Source organism: Phaseolus vulgaris, chromosome 10 (assembly GCF_051622355.1).
Source record: "Phaseolus vulgaris cultivar YP4 chromosome 10, ASM5162235v1, whole genome shotgun sequence".
Taxonomy (NCBI): Eukaryota; Viridiplantae; Streptophyta; class Magnoliopsida; order Fabales; family Fabaceae; genus Phaseolus; species Phaseolus vulgaris.
The window spans coordinates 35,435,724-35,454,277 of record NC_143507.1 but is presented as its reverse complement, the minus strand read 5'-3'; the positions used below and the strand labels follow the sequence as shown (position 1 = coordinate 35,454,277).

Genomic DNA, 18,554 nt, shown 5'->3' with positions numbered 1-18,554 from the left:
TTCTTTGGAATTAAACAAGCAAGGAAAGTTGAAGCGAGTGAAGAAGTCATAAGAGGAAAAACGTAGACCTTTGTCATTAACAGTTAACGGTGAATAACAGTTCAGAACATATATACAAAGGGACATAAAGTCTATTACAAGTTATTTACAAAGGAAAGTATAAAGGGCGATGGATGGATTGAATTGATTAGTCTTCGGCGGGCACCATTTTTCCATCCACCACTTCATTGTTCAGCGACACCATGCTGAGATCCAGGTCGGGGAACAGGCAAGCAAATTGTTCCCGCGCAGCTTCGAATCCGGCGGCCAGAATTTGGGCAGAATTCAGTTTGAGGTCTCCAATTTGCTTCTGAAGTTCCTCAATCTGTTTCTCGGTTTGTTCTTTCAGCCCCTTGTTCTGCTGCTCCAGCTGTTCAATTTGCTTCTTGAGTTGTTCATTAGTCTCTTGAGCCTGGAGAAGGTCTTCAGCAACATTCTTGGATTCCGCTTGTGCTTGGGCCAATTCAGTAACTGCCTTTCCTTTCTCTTTGTTGGCCTCAGCAAGATCAGCTATGGCGTCGTCCCTTGCCTTTTCCACTTGCCCAAGGAGTTTCTCTCGGTCGACTGACCTTTGCTCCAATTTCTGCACCTTAGCGGCGTCAGCTTTTGTAAGAGCTTCCAGGTCAGCCACCTTAACGCGATAAGGCACAATCTTGCTCTCCAGTTCGACCTTTTCTTGAGCAAGTTGATGCACCCTATGGCGGAGATCAGTGGCCTCCTTGCGCGCCAATCTGAGCTCGGTGCTCATTGCGTCTTCTAATCGGGAGTGTTCAACCTCCGCGAGTGTCAGATTGGCGGACAACTTATCCACCTCGACTCTGATGGTGTTGTTTTCGGTTTTGAGGTTGAAGAGGTCGTCTTGAAGCCTCCTGGTTGAGCTCTCCACAGCTCTGGCGATGATGGCAGGGATGTCTTCTGCTATCGTTTTTAGCTTAGCAGATAGCGGCTCCCACATCCTCGTGACCTCAAGGGGGAGGTTTGCTGCTTGTAGAGGCACTAAAGGCGTTGTGGGAGCCTGTTGTTGGTTCTCGTCGCCACCTTCCTTAGCAGGTTCTTCAGTAGGCGCTTATTGGCGTGGCGACGGAATCGGGGATTCAGTGATCAGAATCGGAGAGGTATGAGCAACCTCATCCCCGATTGGTTCAACCTCTGCAGCTGAGGCGTTTGAAGGGGGACCCCGTCCAGCTGATACATATGGTGTGGAGGCACTCGGGGGGTCCTCCATGAAGTTTGGCTCTTGGGCCTCCACTGCAGGTGGCGCAGTGGCCAGTGGGATTGCTTGGACAGGGGAAGCGGGAGCTTGTGTAGGTGGCGATGATGGAGGAGGAGCAGGTGTAGATGGTGGCGTTGATGTGGGAAGAGGGGGTGGTGCAGGTGGTGAAGAAGGTGCCACCCTCTTCCTCTTCGTGACAAGACCATCTTCAGTGGCCTCGTCGTCCTCTTCTTCCTCCTCGTGGATGACCTGAGGAGCTTTCCTCTTAGGCCTTTTTAGAACCAGTTTCTTGCGTTGGGCGACGGGTTCCTTAGGTGGCGATCGTCTGTGGACGATGGCTTTCTCCACCACCGAGTTGGGCACTGTTTGAGAGCCCATCGCCAACCCGTGGTTTCGGGCGAGCGCCTTCAATTCGACGAGCATGCCTTTGCCCAACATGTTATCTGCATAGAACGAAAATGCATGGGTTAACTCAAGGAGACAATGAGTGCATAAGGCAGTATGCAAAGCAGATGAGTGATGCAGAAAGATAAAACCAAAGTCTTGTGCATAACGCACAAGACGCCCAGAAACAGCTAAACAAAAGCAGTATCAAAACAAAGTTCAAGTATCCTAACCTATTCGAATTTCTAGTTGGTCCTCGTAGAATTCGAAGAGTATCAGGGTGGTGGTGAGGAAAGTTATGTTGGCATCCGCCACCCTCTTCCAGAAGAGACAGAGGTCTCTGTCTAGTGCTCCCATGCTGTCAGGACTCCTGGGTCTCCTGAAGCAGCTCTTGGACTCTTTTTTCCCCTTGTCCACCCAGTACAAGGGGAAGCCGTCGAGTAAGGAGGCGTCCTTATCGTTAGGGCGCACTTGGACGAACTTCCCTTTCCAGTCCTTATAGGATTGCTGGAAGATGGAGAAGATCGACCTCCCAGCAATCCCATTCAAGCTGATCCACAGGCGGTCTCCTGGGTGCTTGGCTTCGAAGAGGAACAGGAACACGTCCACCGATGCGGGCAACCCCAGATGGTCGCACATCACTTGAAACGCTCGGATAAACGCCCAGCTGTTGGGATGGAGCTGGGCGGCGACGACGTTGAGCTCGGTGAGGAGCTCCCTTTCGAAACGAGTGAAAGGGAACTTGAGCTTCACCTTCTTGAATAGGGTTGTGTAAACGAAGCAGAAGGGCCCGTCAGCACTCGCCTTATCATCAGCGCAAACGGGCAGATCGGGGGGGCAAGGTAGCACTATCATTTTCTCATCGTGCTCCTTATGAAACGTCTGGTTGGGCTCATCCCCCTTTGTTAGCCGCAAAACTGCTCCAGCAGTATTAACAGAAGATGTCTCCCTCAAGAGGGTCGAGTTGGCCCAGGGATACAGGGTTTTGAAGTCTGGTGGGGGAACGGGGGCTCCTCCGGTGGTAGGTGGAGTCGCCTGGGCCAAGTTCGGGCGAGAGAGTGCAGGCCTCTCAGCCTGGGAAGATGAAGCACCACGCGCTCGCGGTTGCGGGTTGAGTGCTTGAGAAGAAGGGTTTCGCGATGAAGGAGGAGGATTCGGGGTGATCTTTTGGCGAGTCATTCTCGAAGCTGCAAGGGAAGAATAAAAGGAGAAATGATCAGGGTTCGCAAAGGCTGACTCGATCATAGGAGGAGGGTGAAAAACGAACGAACGAAGGTTCGTTGTAACGATGGACGAAACCCTAAGTAACGAGAAAGGAGAAATGGAAAAACAACCCACAGCGTATGCACCAGGCAGTTACAGGATGATGCGAATCGATCAAAATGCAAGAAAACCCAGCAGAAGAAGGAAAGTAGGTACCTTTTGATGATCAGGGAGACGATGAAGGACGATGATGGTTCAGGATGTTGAAGAGCGCTGAGAGTTTTTGCAGAAGGAAGTTAGAGCGTTTGTGAATACGAAGAAGAGTGATGGAACAGTAGAGTGAAAATGGGTTTAAGAGTTTTTTCGAAATGGGTTTAGGAAGCGCAAACGACAACTGAAGAGAGTCGTTGATGAGGCCACGTGTCGAGCGATGGCTGAGGGGTTTGGTGGAGCGTCAGAGAAGCAGAAGGTACAACCGCTTGGAATTCTGCGACAGTGCCACGTAGACCGGTGTGGACATGACTCTTTCAGTCTTTTCGCTGGACAAGTCTTCGCTTAAGACTGGGGGGCTTGTGTACCGTCCTGGAAGTCGGAAGTGATGACGTGGCACCAAGCTACAGTGTAGGTATGTTGACAAGGCGCCAGATCCGCAGAAGGGAAGGAAGTCGGGGGGCTCGTGTAGTCGCCAGTTGATAAGTTGGCGTGCTCCGACCTCCAGCATACCAGAATAGGCGACCACATGATTGGCGATCGCCAGAACAAGCACATCGCCGAAGATGAAGGTGATGCAGATTATGAAGGCGGCCGGCGAGACCACAGGGAAGGTGTACGAGAGCGCCCTAACTCGCCAATTCCAGTAGAAGATCGCACTCCCAAGTTAGCTATGCACTGGACAGTACCATGCATAAGTAACTTAGCCAAATGAGAGTAGAAGCAGCGCCCAAGTCAAGGAGCCTCCAGATGATGGCACGTGTACAGTTGGATGCGAGCCACGTGTCCAAGTCTGTAACTGCCAGGAGAGAGAAAGCCACCAGGTATATAAGAGTTCTTAACAAACTTTCTGAGGTACGCACGTTCAGATATACTCTTTACTCTTGCGAGTTTCGAGAGCACACTGTGAGAGAGATATTGCACGGTTCTTGTTCTCTTAGTATTTGGTGATTCGGTCACTGACTTGGGCGTTGGAGTGCGATCGGCCGCAGCGGCGCCGCTCTGTTCTTTTGCAGGTTCTTGAGATAGATCTTGAGGAAGGACGGAGGTTCGAAGCGGTGCGCACGTCGATCCTTTGACGAGGCAGTTTCCAGCGTTCCGGTCAACAGGCAGGATCATTTGCAGTGTGCATGTGTGCTCGGTTTCAATCGCTCCTAAAGAATCACACTACAATGCTGCCAAAAGGATTTTGAAGTATTTGCAAGGAACTAAAGAAGTTGGCTTGTGGTATCCAGGTAACATCTCATTAAGTTTAACTGGATATTCTGATTCAGATTTTGTAGGATGCAAAATTGATAGGAAGAGCACAAGTGGAACCTGTCACTTGCTTGGATCAAGCTTGATCTCATGGCAATGCAAAAAGCAGGCTTGTGTAGCTCTCTCCACGGCTGAAGCAGAGTACATTGCAGCAGGGAGTTTCTATGCTCAAACTATATGGCTAAGACAGTAGTTAAATGATTTTGGTATCTTACTTAACCATATACCTCTGCTGTGTGATAACATAAGTGCAATCAACTTAACCAAAAATCCTGGCATGCATTCAAGAACCAAACACATTGAAATTAGGCATCACTTTCTAAGGGAACACATATCTAATGGAACATGTGAGATTAAGTTCATTGGTACAGATTTACAGCTTGTTGATTTGTTCACAAAACCTTTGGCTAAAGATAGGTTTAATTTTCTGCTCAATGAATTGGGAATTATAAATGTTAATTGTACCTCGCAGTAGAAAAATCAAATTTGTTTATTCGCAATTAAATGTGTTTATTTTTTGTACTGATATGCATTAATGACTAGGAAAGAGAAATTCTTATCTTTGACTGATTGACTGACTTAGTGGGCATTAACCTCTGTACCTTTGACGGTTTTGGTCATGGTTATGTAACCGATTTGATGGTTTGGGTGCTCAATTAAGGTGTGATAAGTGTGCATCGTGTCCCCAAATATTTTGCTGCATTTTTCAAAAATTCTCTGCACAAATTCAGAGCATAAAATCTTCATGCATATCCATTCATAACTGCTTCATCATCTCATTCTACAATATAAATCTGTGTGAAAATCTGCTACCCACATTGGCTATCCATTTTCGGTTCTCACCATTTGAAACAAAGAGAAAATTCTGGTTCAACCATGGCTTCTTCTTCCAGACAGAAATAGAAAAATAAGGGCAAGTAAAGCACCCTTCAAGGTGTGCTAGAAGGTTGGTTCGCTGGAGATGAAGAAGGTATCAATGCCTACATCCACGAGATGAGCAGAAAGCAAATTAATATACCCAAGGTGTTGGATTTCAACTGGCTGAAATCAGAAAAATTGCCAGAAACAAAAGCTGCATTGAAGCACCAGAAACTGAAAAAGCTGCTGAAATTAACGGGTAATGTATATCCTGATTTAGTTAAGGTGTTTTACACTAATCTAACCTTGGATGGAAAGAACATTGTCTCCTATGTGAAAGGGATCAAAATGAAGGTCACAAGTGATGTTTGGAATTCTGTGGTTGGAATCAAGTATGCTGGACTGAAAGTGGGAAAAGGAAACACCAGTGGAATTCAAGAATTCTATAAACTGCAATATTATAAGAGCTGTATGAGGACTCCTACCCAGAGCATAAGCAGATTCCATGCAGGTCATTTGAACCTTACACCACGTCTTGTTGCCTACGTTATAGCATGGCAGTTCATCCCAAGAGGTACAAATCATGTTGTTTTACATGAAGAGGATTTAATCCTTCTATACTGCATTATGAACCTGATCAAGGTCAACTGGGTGTTCATCATCAATGAGCACATGCTGAAATCCAAAAGGTTAACTGATTATCGTTTTTCTTATGCTATACTTGTTTCAAAATTGATTGACCACTTTGGCATTAACACTTCAAATGAGCGAAATGAACCCATCAAAGCTGTGAGTGAGATTGACAACTCAACTCTCGCAAAAATGGGGTTTCACAAAGTGGAGAACAGTTGGGTGATTCTTAAAGGCAAGGATTCTCAAGAAGAACGTGGAGCCTCAAACCTCAATAATGAAGATGGAGATGAAGTTGTTCCCATGGAAGATGACACGGTTCAAGCTGCAGAACACTCATGCTATGTTATCCATCACTCCTACGGGCAAAAGGCATCTGTTGGTCATGTTGGAAGTCATAGGACAAGCTCTCCATCTGTAGAAGTCAGAGGAGACTCACCTACTCCCCAATCAGTGCATGAAGAAGTTGCTGCAACTTATCAAAATGTCATTGTTGCCTATCAAACTCCATAATACCGAGGTGAACCATTATCCATGTTTGAAAGGCAAGTTCTGTATCGCCTTGATGTCATGACTGCAGAACGGAGGGCATATTTTGAGACCACTCAAGCAAGGTTTCAGCACCTTGATGATCAAATTGAAGGAGTTCAGGTGCAGCTTGCATAGCTATACTACAAGGATTAGAAGTATCTTGTTTTCCGTGCTTTCTTTTATCAGTTTTCAATTATGTACTGTTGAACAATTTGTCTTTGTTTTTGGGACTGTTATGGTTATGTTTCTATTTTATCTTTCCCTATGCTTAAATGTTGTTTGATGAATCCAAAGGGGGAGAAAAATAGCTCACCATGCTAGGTGAAGCTAGCTGAAACAGGAAGTCACATTCTGCACCTTAAAACTGATTCACATGTTATGCAATGTTTCAACTTTCTGGTTTAGTATTTGGTGCAGAACAGGTTCTTAAAGCAACAGAGTTATGGGGATTTTTCTCCATCAAACAGGGGGAGATTGTTGAAGATGGTTGTTGCCCCTCCCAGACATGTGTTTGATGAATACATTTATGTACAATTCATGTATATTTCTTTTTGCTTTAAGAATGTCTTAGGTAGTGTTTAGTGGTTGTTTAAGAGTAGGCATTTTGCTAAGTAACTCACCTCCTAACCCCTTGCCATATGATAAGAACAAGCACAAAATTTCTCAAACTGTTTTTCACATGTTTTACAAAAAACACATTTACTGCATAACAATAAATTTGTTCTTTTCTAAATAAACAGATTCTTTTTTAAACTGATGCTTTGGCTAAGTCTTGTGAAAATTAGATTTTGTGCATCACGTATTTTGACTAAGTCTTCTACCTTTCAAAACGACTGTGTTTTAATAGTTAAGCTTTTTCTGTTATCGTTTTGAAAAATAAATTTGTTCATCTGTAAATGAATAGATTCTTTTTGACTCTGGTGTCATGTCTATCTTAAACGGTTTCGTTTTGTCCATGCACCAGAATGGTTGACTAAGTCTTCTTCAGATAACAGATTCTCTAACTGCTTTTGAAAATAAATTTGTTCATTTTATTTTCAATCTGTTCTTTTTATAACAGCTTTAACTATTTTTTAAAAATCAGTTATAATTTGGTTTTCTATAAAAAAAAAACTTGTTTCTAAGTTTAAACATCGATCATACAATTGAGAAAACAAGTTTTGCATCAGAGAATTAAGGATTTACAAAGAATTAGAATTTGTTCTTGAAAGATTTCGAAAATCAAAAGTGTGTTTGTTCTTGTTTGGTTCCAAAGCTTGGTGAGAGGTGCTGCTACTGTTCAAGCGATCTGTTCTACTGGTTTAAGGAAGATTTTTGCATCCTCTATCAGGTGTATTCGTTTCACATTTCATTTCCTGTAAAAGTGTGGTTGTAAACTCTTCTTGATAGGGTTTCTTGAAGAGTGTGTGTGTTGAAATAGAGTTTTTCAGCAAGTGTACTAAAGTTCTTGTAGGGTTCAAGAACAGTGGTGTCTGTGTTTGTTCGAATTGTGATTTAGTGAATTTCACCTTGGATTAAGTGAAGACTGGATGTAGCTCATTGGAGTGAACCAGTATAATTGCCTTGTGTTCATTCTCCCTTAATCTCTGCACTTGAATTACTGCATATCTGTTAAACTGTCAAGAAATAAATCTGCTCAATTAAAAATAAATAAGTTCTTTCTAGGCTTGTTTCATACTGTTCTTAATTTCTGGAAAAACTGTTTGCTTCTGAAAAGAACATATATAATCTGTTAAAAGCCACTGGAACAGATTGATTGTGATAGGTTACTCAATTAATTGTTAAGCTATCAATTGAACCTTAATCACTTACTTAAAATTGAAGGTTGTTGTTTTGTGACTCACTGGTTCTCTTTCTAATATCAGGGTGTGTGTGACTTGCAAATTAATCTACATAATTTTGAAATTAACTTGGCTGATATAAATGTTTTTAAACATTAACAGTGCCAAAATAAATCTGTTCATTTTCAAATAAATCGATTTATTTTCTGTATACTGAGATAAATACTGATTCTACGAGAAACTTTTAAAAGGTCAATTCACTCCCCTTCTTGAACTTTGACACTATTAAACCCAACAATACGCTCAACATCTCGTCAATCGTTTGCCATCATCTGCTATAGATGGCAAAACCCCGTTAGAGGTATGGTCTGGAAAACCTGCAACTGATTATGATTCTTTGCATGTTTTTTGTTCTATTTCATATTATCATGTGATTGAATCAAAGTTGGATCCACGGGCAAAGAAGGTTTTTTTTTCATGGGCTTTAGTCCTGGAGTGAAGGGATACCGTTTGTGGTGTCTAGAGGCAAAGAAGACGATTATCAGCAAGAATGTTACCTTTGATGAATCTTCCATGTTAAAGAAGGTAAATCCAGAAGGAGTTGATAGTACTCCACAACAGGTGGAGTGTGCCCGGAAGCAGGTGGAGTTTGAGCCGACAGTGGTGATCCCAATACGAAATACCACAAGTGACTCTCCTATGGCAGAAGAAGAGTCAGATGAGGAAGAGGTTCCTACCCAAGAATCTCAACAGCAATCAGCGCCAATTGCAGTTAGAAGACAGAGACGAGATATTCAGAAGCCTGCTCGTTTCATGGATATTGTTGCCTATGCACTTCCAATTGTTGATGACATTCCATCCACTTACCCATAAGCCATTCTGAGTTCAGAGAGTGGTAATTGGGCAGGTGCGATGGAAGAGGAGATGCAGTCTTTGAAGAAGAAACAAGACGTGGAAGCTGGAACAATTACCAAAAGGTAAGAAGGCAATTGGGTGCAAATGGGTATTTGTAAAGAAAGAAGGATTTCCTAATGAAGAAGATGTTCGCTACAATGCAAGGTTGGTTGCTAAAGGCTTTGATCAGAGGGAGGGAATTGATTATAATGAGGTATTTTCTCCAGTTGTTAAACATTCCTCCATTCGAATTTTGTTGGCCTTGGTAGCACAGTTGAATTTGGAGCTTGCTCAAATTGATGTAAAGACCGCATTCCTACACGGTGATTTGAAGGAGGAAATCTATATGACTCAACCAGAAGGATACAAGGTTGATGGTAAAGAAGATTGGGTTTGTAAACTTAGCAAATCGTTGTACAAACTGAAACTATCTCCGAGACAGTGGTACAAACGATTTGATAAGTTCATGAAGGATCAGAAGTACAAGAGAAGCAAATATGATCACTGTGTGTATTTGCGCAAACTTGAAGATGGTTCCTACATTTACTTACTCTTATATGTTGATGATATGCTGATTGCAGCAAAGAGCCAAGTTGAGATTGGCAGGTTAAAGGCTCAGTTGAGTAAAGAGTTTGAGATGAAGGATTTGGGAGAAGCCAAGAAGATTCTCGGCATGGAGATAAGCAGGGACAGAGAGAGGGGAAAACTTTGGTTGTCACAGAAGCAGTATTTGCAGAAGGTATTACAACGTTTTGGTATACACGAAGATATAAAACCTGTAAGTACCCCACTTGCTCCTCATTTGAAATTGAGTAGCCGTTTATCTCCGACGATTGATGAAGAACGAGAATATATGAAGAAAGTCCCATATCCAAATGTAGTTGGAAGCTTGATGTATGCAATGGTGTGTACAAGACCAGATATTTCACAGGTTGTGAGTGTTGTTAGCAGGTACATGCATGATTCGGGCAAGGGACATTGGCAAGCTATGAGATGGATTCTACGGTACCTCCAAAATACTTTAGATGTTGGGATTGACATTTGAGCAAGATGAATCACTTGGTCAATGCATAGTTGGATATTGTGATTCTGATTATGCAGGTGATTTGGATAAGCGACGGTCTACAACTGGCTATTTGTTCACTTTAGCAAAAGTGTCAGTTAGTTGGAAGTCTACCTTGCAGTCTACGGTGACTTTGTCTACGACAGAGGCAGAGTATATGGCGATTACAGAGGCTGTGAAGGAAGCAATTTGGCTTCATGGGTTGCTTAAAGACTTGGGAGTTGGTCAGAAACAACTTGAGTTATATTCTGACAGTCAGAGTGCTATTCATTTAGCAAAGAATCAAGTCTTTCATGCACGGACGAAGCACATTGATGTTCGTTATCACTTTGTGCGTGAGATTCTCGAAGAAGAGGAGATTATTCTCCAGAAGATTCACACTACGGAGAATCCTGCAGATATGCTCACCAAGGTGGTTACAAGGACCAAGTTTGAACACTGTTTAGACTTGGTTAATATGTTGCACATTTGAAGTTGGCGTCCGGAGGCGCAAATTTGAAGCATTGCAAAGTTTGTTTTTGTTATGTTTTGAGAAGATTTGTTTTAGGTGGGACTTGAAATTAAGCCAAGGTGGAGATTTGTTGATTTTGGCTTAATCCCAAGTCCCACATCGGTGGGTTCATTGTTTGGGAAGGAGGTTTGAGGGTTATAAATTAAACTCTCCTCCTTCACTGTTATATATCCCAATTTGTAATATCTTCTCCCATAATAATAAAAGTGAGTTGTTGCAGTTGTGCTCGGAGATTAGGCTAAATTGGTCGAACTCCGTTAACAATTTTCTGGTGTGTTTTTTCCTTTTTATCTCTTTTATTATTTCGCTCTGTTTATTCAATATTATTTGTCGGGTAGCTCTGTTAGGGTTCTGTTTTAGTGGGAAAATTACCCGTTTTTCCCAACATCAACCTCATAAAACCAACTTATAAGGTGGGGTTTGCACCTACTTATATACTATGAAATCTCCTAATTTCTAGTTGATCTAGAATCTCCAACGATAATTAAACTTAGCGTCGTCGTTGGGGACACTACGTGTGAAAGCAGATGTGAGTAAATTGTCGTCAATGGGAACACTACTTGGGAAACAAATATTAGTGTCGCCTACACCTACATAAATGTAATAAAATATTAACTTGCATTCAATTTGTGTCCTCATTTTCGACGCAGTATCATTTTGCAACTTATTTTTTTATTGCATCTACTTTGTGTCCTCATTCTAGACGCTAACTTATTATTATTTTAATAACTTTTAACTTACACATCTATTTTGTGTCCTCATTCTAGACTCAATATTATTTTGTCACTTAATTTTTTTCATTGCATATACTTTGTGTTCTCATTCTAACGCTAACTTATTATTTTTTGAATAATTTTTAGTGTGAGTTATAAGGTCTTCATTGTGAACACAATATTTAACATTTATTTTTGTGTCCAACTTGAGTAGACTTCACCCTTGCTAGTGACTTCTTTTTAGCGTCCTCGTATTTTGTTGGCAGCTCAAATGAATTTTTCTATTGTAGTGTATTTTTCTATAAGTATATTCTAATATTAAACATAATCCAAATGTCCCAATGCAAGCAGTGATTGCAGTAGTGGTTGTGGCGTGAACAAATCTATTACCATCAATATTGGTATTCACTCTTACAACATTAATCTCTTTTTAAGTTTTTATCATTTTTTTTATGATATATATTTGATATTTTTTTAATAATTGATTTTGTGCATCAGACGTTCGTGGCGTTGTGAACAATGTGGTGATTCTTGCTTGCAACAATGTGAAGAAAAAAAAAATATTTGAGGAGATATTAGGAAATAATTTGACTTTTATATATATTTCGTTGTATCAAATAAATAAGATGGGTGATGAATAACATCTTGTGCTCATTTTTTTAAAAATAAATTGTCGTTTCATTTTCCTTATATTTATTTACATAATGAAATTTCAGTTACATTTTTACTTTGGATTAAAAGAAAAACAAAAAGATATAGGATAGTATTTTTTTTAGATAATTGGAATTTTTGTATGTCAAACGGTTATGGGTTGACATAAAAAAAAAAGACGATTTAAACCAATTTTTTCTTCCTCGCACAATTTTGATATGATTTCTCTTTCCTTCTTGTTTTCTTTCTTTGATGGTGGAGAGGGTGTTTGTGAACGTTTTGGAGATCGTTTTATGCTCTGAATAGTGGCTGTGGGTGTTTTTGGGTGATGCATGTTTTTCTCCTATTGAATTGGAGTTTTATAGGTTCCTCTCTGTATTTTCGTGTGATTATTTTTTAGATTTCATATACAACAATGATGAATGTTTTGTTTTATTGTTTACCGTTTTATTTTTCCTATGAATATATCCATTTTACTATTCACCTGATCCTGTAAAAAAACATTAAAAATAGGTAGGAAATTATTTTTTACTATTTTTTTGTGTGGTAACTTCTCTTAGTCTGTATTTGATTTAATAGTAGAGTATCTACATTGTGATAGAATGATCATAGATTTTGAGATACACAAAGTTTGGTAGAAAAAACATCGAGAGAGCTCGAAACGTAATAAGAATGAAAGTTATTTGAAATAAAAAAAAAAATGAATGCTGAAATTTAGACCCCATAGGATATTGTAGACCAAAATCTCCCAAAAATCCTGAAATTTTTTATACCTATTTTTTCTAAATTTTTTATTATGTTATGTTTATTACACTGCTAGAAAATCATTAAATAAAAATTAATTTTAAAGACAAAAATATTTTTTTTAATTTTTTAAATTAATATTAATAGACAGTTTTTATATGTAAACTATTTCCCTCACTCTTCCTTTAATTTCTTATTTTAAGGTAAAAAAAATAAAAAAAATAAAAACATACTCAGGTTCTCACACCAAATCTCACATATCAAATAAAATAACCTTCATTTCTAATTATTCTTTGTACTCTATTTTAGGCAACTCTATTATTTGGTAAAATCATTATTCTTTTGTATCTACCATCAAGTCAATTCTAACATTAAGGTGAATATCATCACACCCTCCGATCACAAAACTACCAATGAAAGAAGAGAAAAAGTTTGAAAAAAAAATATCAAATCAGAGAAGAAGAAAAAAGGTTGATTAATTAATTCATCATTTTTCTTTTACATGTTATTTTTTTCCTTTTCAATTTCAACTCATCCAAAATTATTTTTTATTATGTTAAATTTATATCATTGTGAAAGTTGAGTAAACAAAAATACGGATACAGAAACGATGTTGCGCCTTATTCCATTAGTAAAAATTGCATTAGTGGTTGTGGCGTTAACAAATCTATTACCATCAATATTGGTATTCACTCTTACAACATTAATCTCTTTTTATTATTTTTTATGATATATATTTGTTTTTCTTTAATAATTGATTTTGTACATCATGATCGTGGGGTTGTGAACAATGTGGTGGAATGGTGGATTCTTGCTTACAACAATGTGAAGAAAAAAAATTAATATTTGAGGAGATATTAGGAAATAATTTGACTTTTATATATACTCTGTTGTCTCAAAGAAATAAGACTGGTGATGAATAACATCTTGTACTCATTTTTTAAAAAAAAAATTGTCGTTTCATTTTCCTTATATTTATTTACATAGATAATTGGAATTTTTGTGTACGTCAAACTGTTATGGGTTTGACATAAAAAAAAAACGATTTAAACTAATTTTTCTTCCTCCCATAATTTTGATATTATTATTATTATAATAATTATTATTATTATTATATTATTATTATTATTATTATAATATTATGTATACTATTATATGTGTATTCATATCTTTTAAATATCATATATTATTAAGAAAAAATAATATAGAAACATTTTCTTTCATAACTATAAGTTTCAACATATAATTTTAATAATTAAGTTATAGTAAAAAAATATATTAAACAAATTCAAATTTATAACACAATGAATATAATTATATTAAAGCAATTAGGTCATCTGTTTTATTCTCAATACTTGTAAATCACTAATTTTGATTTGTTACTAATATAAAACTAAAAATGAGAAATATAATAATGAAAAAAAAGAATAAGAATAAGATGAGAAACTCTACTAACAATGACACTGTCGATGCTCACATCAACAATGACACTGTGTACTTGTGCAAAAATCTGAATGTTTTGTATTCAAATAACATTTTGGGATATTTTGCTTCTCTATCTTCTTCCTTTTCCGCCTCCACTTGTACGAAAATGAAAAATAGAATAAAGAAATATAAATGAGGAACATTAACAATTAAATAATCAGAATTTAGACAAAATGAAGTGATTGATCAAAACAAAATAAATGATAATGAAATTGGTTTAATAAACAATACCTTCAGATTAGTGAGAATGAACAAAACACTAAATTTTTGTGGTTTACATTAATTTTTTGATGTTTCTTTTTTTGGTTTGAGTCTCTTTTTCTCACACTTCTTTCCAAGTTTTCTTTTGTATTCTTTCAAATTTAATATTAATTTTTTTTAGTTTAAAATTTAAGTAATTATAAAATGACAAAATAACCAAAATAAAATAATAAAATAAAATATTGATATAAAGATAAAATAGGAACAAATTTGTGTACAACCACAAAAAGCAGTTATATTAGGTATAGATTATTTCCAAGTTTATGGAAGAATCTCACTTCTAAAATCTTTAGACTCAATATTAAAAAATAAAACTTTTAAAAATTAAGGTTTAGGAAAATCACATAGCGTAAAACAATTATTAGTATTTATTATGTTGCAGCATAAACATCAATGTAATCCTATTTCAAATTAATTTAATTTCTTAAAAGTTTAATTTTTTTAAAATTTTAAAATGATTTTTATTTCGCATTTAAAAATATTTAAATAGATATGTATTTATTATAATTTTATATTTTATTTATTTAATAAATAAATACAGAAGAAAAAAAATGTTAAAATATTTATTTATATCATAATTATTCTGTGGTTAAATAATTTTCTGAAGATTTGAATTGAATATTGTTAGAAGCCAGGTTAGTAATAAGATTTAATTAAAATTTAGTTGTCAGATGCAAAGAAAATGAAGAATGGAAATAATGTAATTTTATCAGTTATGAGTTCTAACCTACAATTTTAATAATTAAGTTACAATAACAAAAGATATTAAATAAATTTAAATTTATAATACAATAAATATAATCTATATCTATATCTATTTTATATCTATAAAAAGAATTTTCCTCTGTCATTTTATTTTATTTCAATTTTATCCTTATCCTTATATTTTATTTTATTATTTTAAAAATATGAGATGAGATATTTGTCATTTTGTGACTTCTATATTTTTTAAAACTAAATTTTAAATTTTAAATTTTAAAATTTGAATTATGAATTATGGAATAATTGTAAACATAATTCAAAATGTTTTTATTTTTTATTTTAAAAAACTGATATTTTGTCAACATAATTCAAAGTTCCAGTTAGAGAGTCGTGAGTTATTCAACCAAACATTTTTCTTCAAACTCCATTTTTTTCTCTTTTTTTCTCCAATGGTTCAGAAAAACCACTTACGCCGTCCAAGAATCTTTCTCCGCAACGTCATTAAACATGTAACTTTCTCAATTCATGTTGTTGGTTTTAAGAAGCGAACCCTTTTCTCCAAAAGTGTTAATGTGTGTAATGATGCAGAAAAGAAGAAGAAGAAGAAAGTTTCATGCTTTCAATAAAAAAATAACTATTTCATTTTTCTTAGATATGCATTTTCTCTTCTTCACTTTACCCAACTTCTTTGTTACACTTTTTATGATTATATATTATTTATCATTATATTTATTTGTCTCTCATCTCTCCTCTCTTTTCTCTACAAATTTGTTCTTTTCTTTGCAAAGTTTGTTCTTTTGTATCTTCGTGCACTTTTTTCCCCTCTCTACTTCATTCTCCCTAGGTGTGTTTTCGTGTCAATATTATGTGAGTACACATCTAAATATTTTGTGTAATTTTTTGTTTTTTATCTATTCTTTGTCATTCTCTTTGAAATTTTACCGAGTTTTTTTTACAAAGAGAGTGGGAGAGAGAAAACAATACAACATTGTTGGTGCTTAGATGCACGGTGGAGGTTATGATCCCATGATTCTTGCAAACGCTTCCGAATAATGAAGATCACTTTGACTACTTCCAACACCACATCGTCAAGGAGTTCATCATCTTTGTCGATGGTATCGTCGTCAAACACACCCCTCAAGGCCAACGTTAATTTGTACAACACGAAGGTTCTTTTCCCTAAAAAAATTTCTTAGGGTTTCTTTCTTTTACCCTCTTTGCTCCATTCAATAATAATAGAAATCATAATTTTGTGTATAGAATATAAACGTGTTCTTTGATCTGCGATGATTATTTTTATTTTTTTCCGAATTGTGAATGAGAAGACTCTAACAAAAATAGATAAGGGAGAATTGCTCTTCCTTTTTCTCCCTACAAAGATGGCTAACAAAATCAGTTCATGTGTCTTTGATGTTGATGGCACCTCTCATCACTCAAAAGAGCAAGTGTAACACAAATTTATTTATAAGAGTAATTTGTAATTTTAGCATATGCATAAATGTATATTTATTTTCCAATTATACTTTCATAGATACATGAGTAGGGTAAATTCCCTATCTAACACCATTTACACTTTTATTTCCCTAACTAGCACCCTTTTGTTTTTATTTCCCTATCTAGCACTCTTTTGTTTTTATTTCCCTATCTAGCACCCTTTTATCTTTTATTTCCCTATCTAGCACCATTTCAAAAATAAATTAAAAAATAATAATTTTTTTTTTATAATTTTAATTTTGAATGCATTTAAAAATAAATATTTTTAATGTTTAAAATAGTTAAAAATATAATTAATGAATAAAGAAATGTGTTTTTACAAAATAAAAATAAAAAAGTAATAAATTTAAAATGTTTAGTTTAAAAATTATTTTTTTAAGAATGAATAAAATAAAAAATTAAACTCTACAACAACATAAAAGTTGAATATATAAACATAAATTAGTATTTATTTTTATTATTATTGATGATGTAATTATGTTAATTTTAAGTAAAAAATACAGGACATAATTATAAAAAAACAAAGTTAAATAAGGACTGATATGGACATAAAAGAACAACATGATCGGAAAAAAAAATGTTCATATTGTCAAACACCAAGACACATAAAGAATATGTCCTAACATTACTGGATTGTGCATTTCTCGTCCTTAATTATGTTTCATTTCGCACAAACTATTTAATGTACCATTTTAAATGAATTATCATCTTTCATTTATTTTCATTTTTATGATCAACATATACTTATTTAGTATCGTCTTATATCTCTTATATTTATCTTATTTGGATTTATTTTTATATCTTTTATCTTTATCTTAATTTGTTTTGCCTTTATTTTATATCTTTTATGTTTTTAGTTATTATTTTTTTTCTACCATTTTTTTTTTATTGTTGGTGTTTTTATTTTCTAGACTTATTTTTTTTTCATTTTTTGCTTCTCATTTTTAAGCATTAAGGGTAACATTTGCATTAGTTTTTTTTTTAGGATTTTGCATTTAGGATAGACACTTCAATATTACTTGTGTATCCATTATTAATTAATACTAATTGACTTTGGTTTTTTTGTAATTATGTCATGTATTTTTTATTTAAAATTAACATGATTACATCATCAATAATAATAAAAATAAATAGTAATTTATGTTTATAAATTCAACTTTTATGTTGTTGTAGGGTTTAATTTTTTATTTTCTTCATTCTTAAAAAAAAAAATTTTAAACTAAACATTTTTTTTATAAAACTCATTTCTTTATTCATTAATTATATTTCTAATTATTTTAAACATTAAAAATATTTATTTTTTAATGCATTCAAAATTAAAATTATCAATAAATAAATAAGCGAAATAAAAAATAAAAGGGTGCTAGATAGGGAAATAAAAACAAAAGGGTGTTAAATAGAGAAATAAAAACAAAAGGGTGCTAGTTAGGGAAATAAAAGTCTAAATGATGCTAGATAGGAAATTTACCCTACATGAGTAAATAATATTATTGTTAGTGAGATATCAATAGCTATTTTTATAAAATACTGTTGGAGGAAATATTATTAACAGAAATTTATAATAATAAATTAGCTTAATTTTCATAATTAAATATTTCTTAATTTATGTATAAAAAATTCAAGCAACCAAACAATTAGATCAATCAAAGGAAGCATGGTAGATTAAAAGGAAAAAAAAGTAATAAATAATATGATAGGATAAAAAGATAAAAAAATCAGCAAATAAATTTATAAAATAAAGGAATACTTTTGTTTCTAAATAAGATTTTTCACTTTTTAGAATTTAAAATTATTAATTATTCTTTTAAAATGAGTGATTTTTTTAGTCTTTGTATTTTATTTTAAATCTTCGTTTGTTCAAAATCTATAGACATTGATTAATGGTTGGATCCGAAAAAGGAGAAATAAAAGAAACATGTAAAAAAGAAAG

At 35.2% G+C, this 18,554-nt stretch overlaps 1 protein-coding gene across 1 annotated transcript in view; it reads left to right on the top strand.

The window, feature by feature from the left end:
* The first annotated feature begins 6,328 nt into the window (after positions 1–6,328).
* Positions 6,329–18,554, top strand: part of LOC137817952 (phospholipase D beta 1-like) — a 35,665-nt gene continuing 23,439 nt past the window's right edge. Inside the window, exon 1 of the mRNA XM_090296141.1 lies at positions 6,329–6,445. Within this exon, the coding sequence (XP_090152267.1) occupies positions 6,329–6,445 (117 nt within the window). The remainder of the gene's footprint in view (positions 6,446–18,554) is intronic.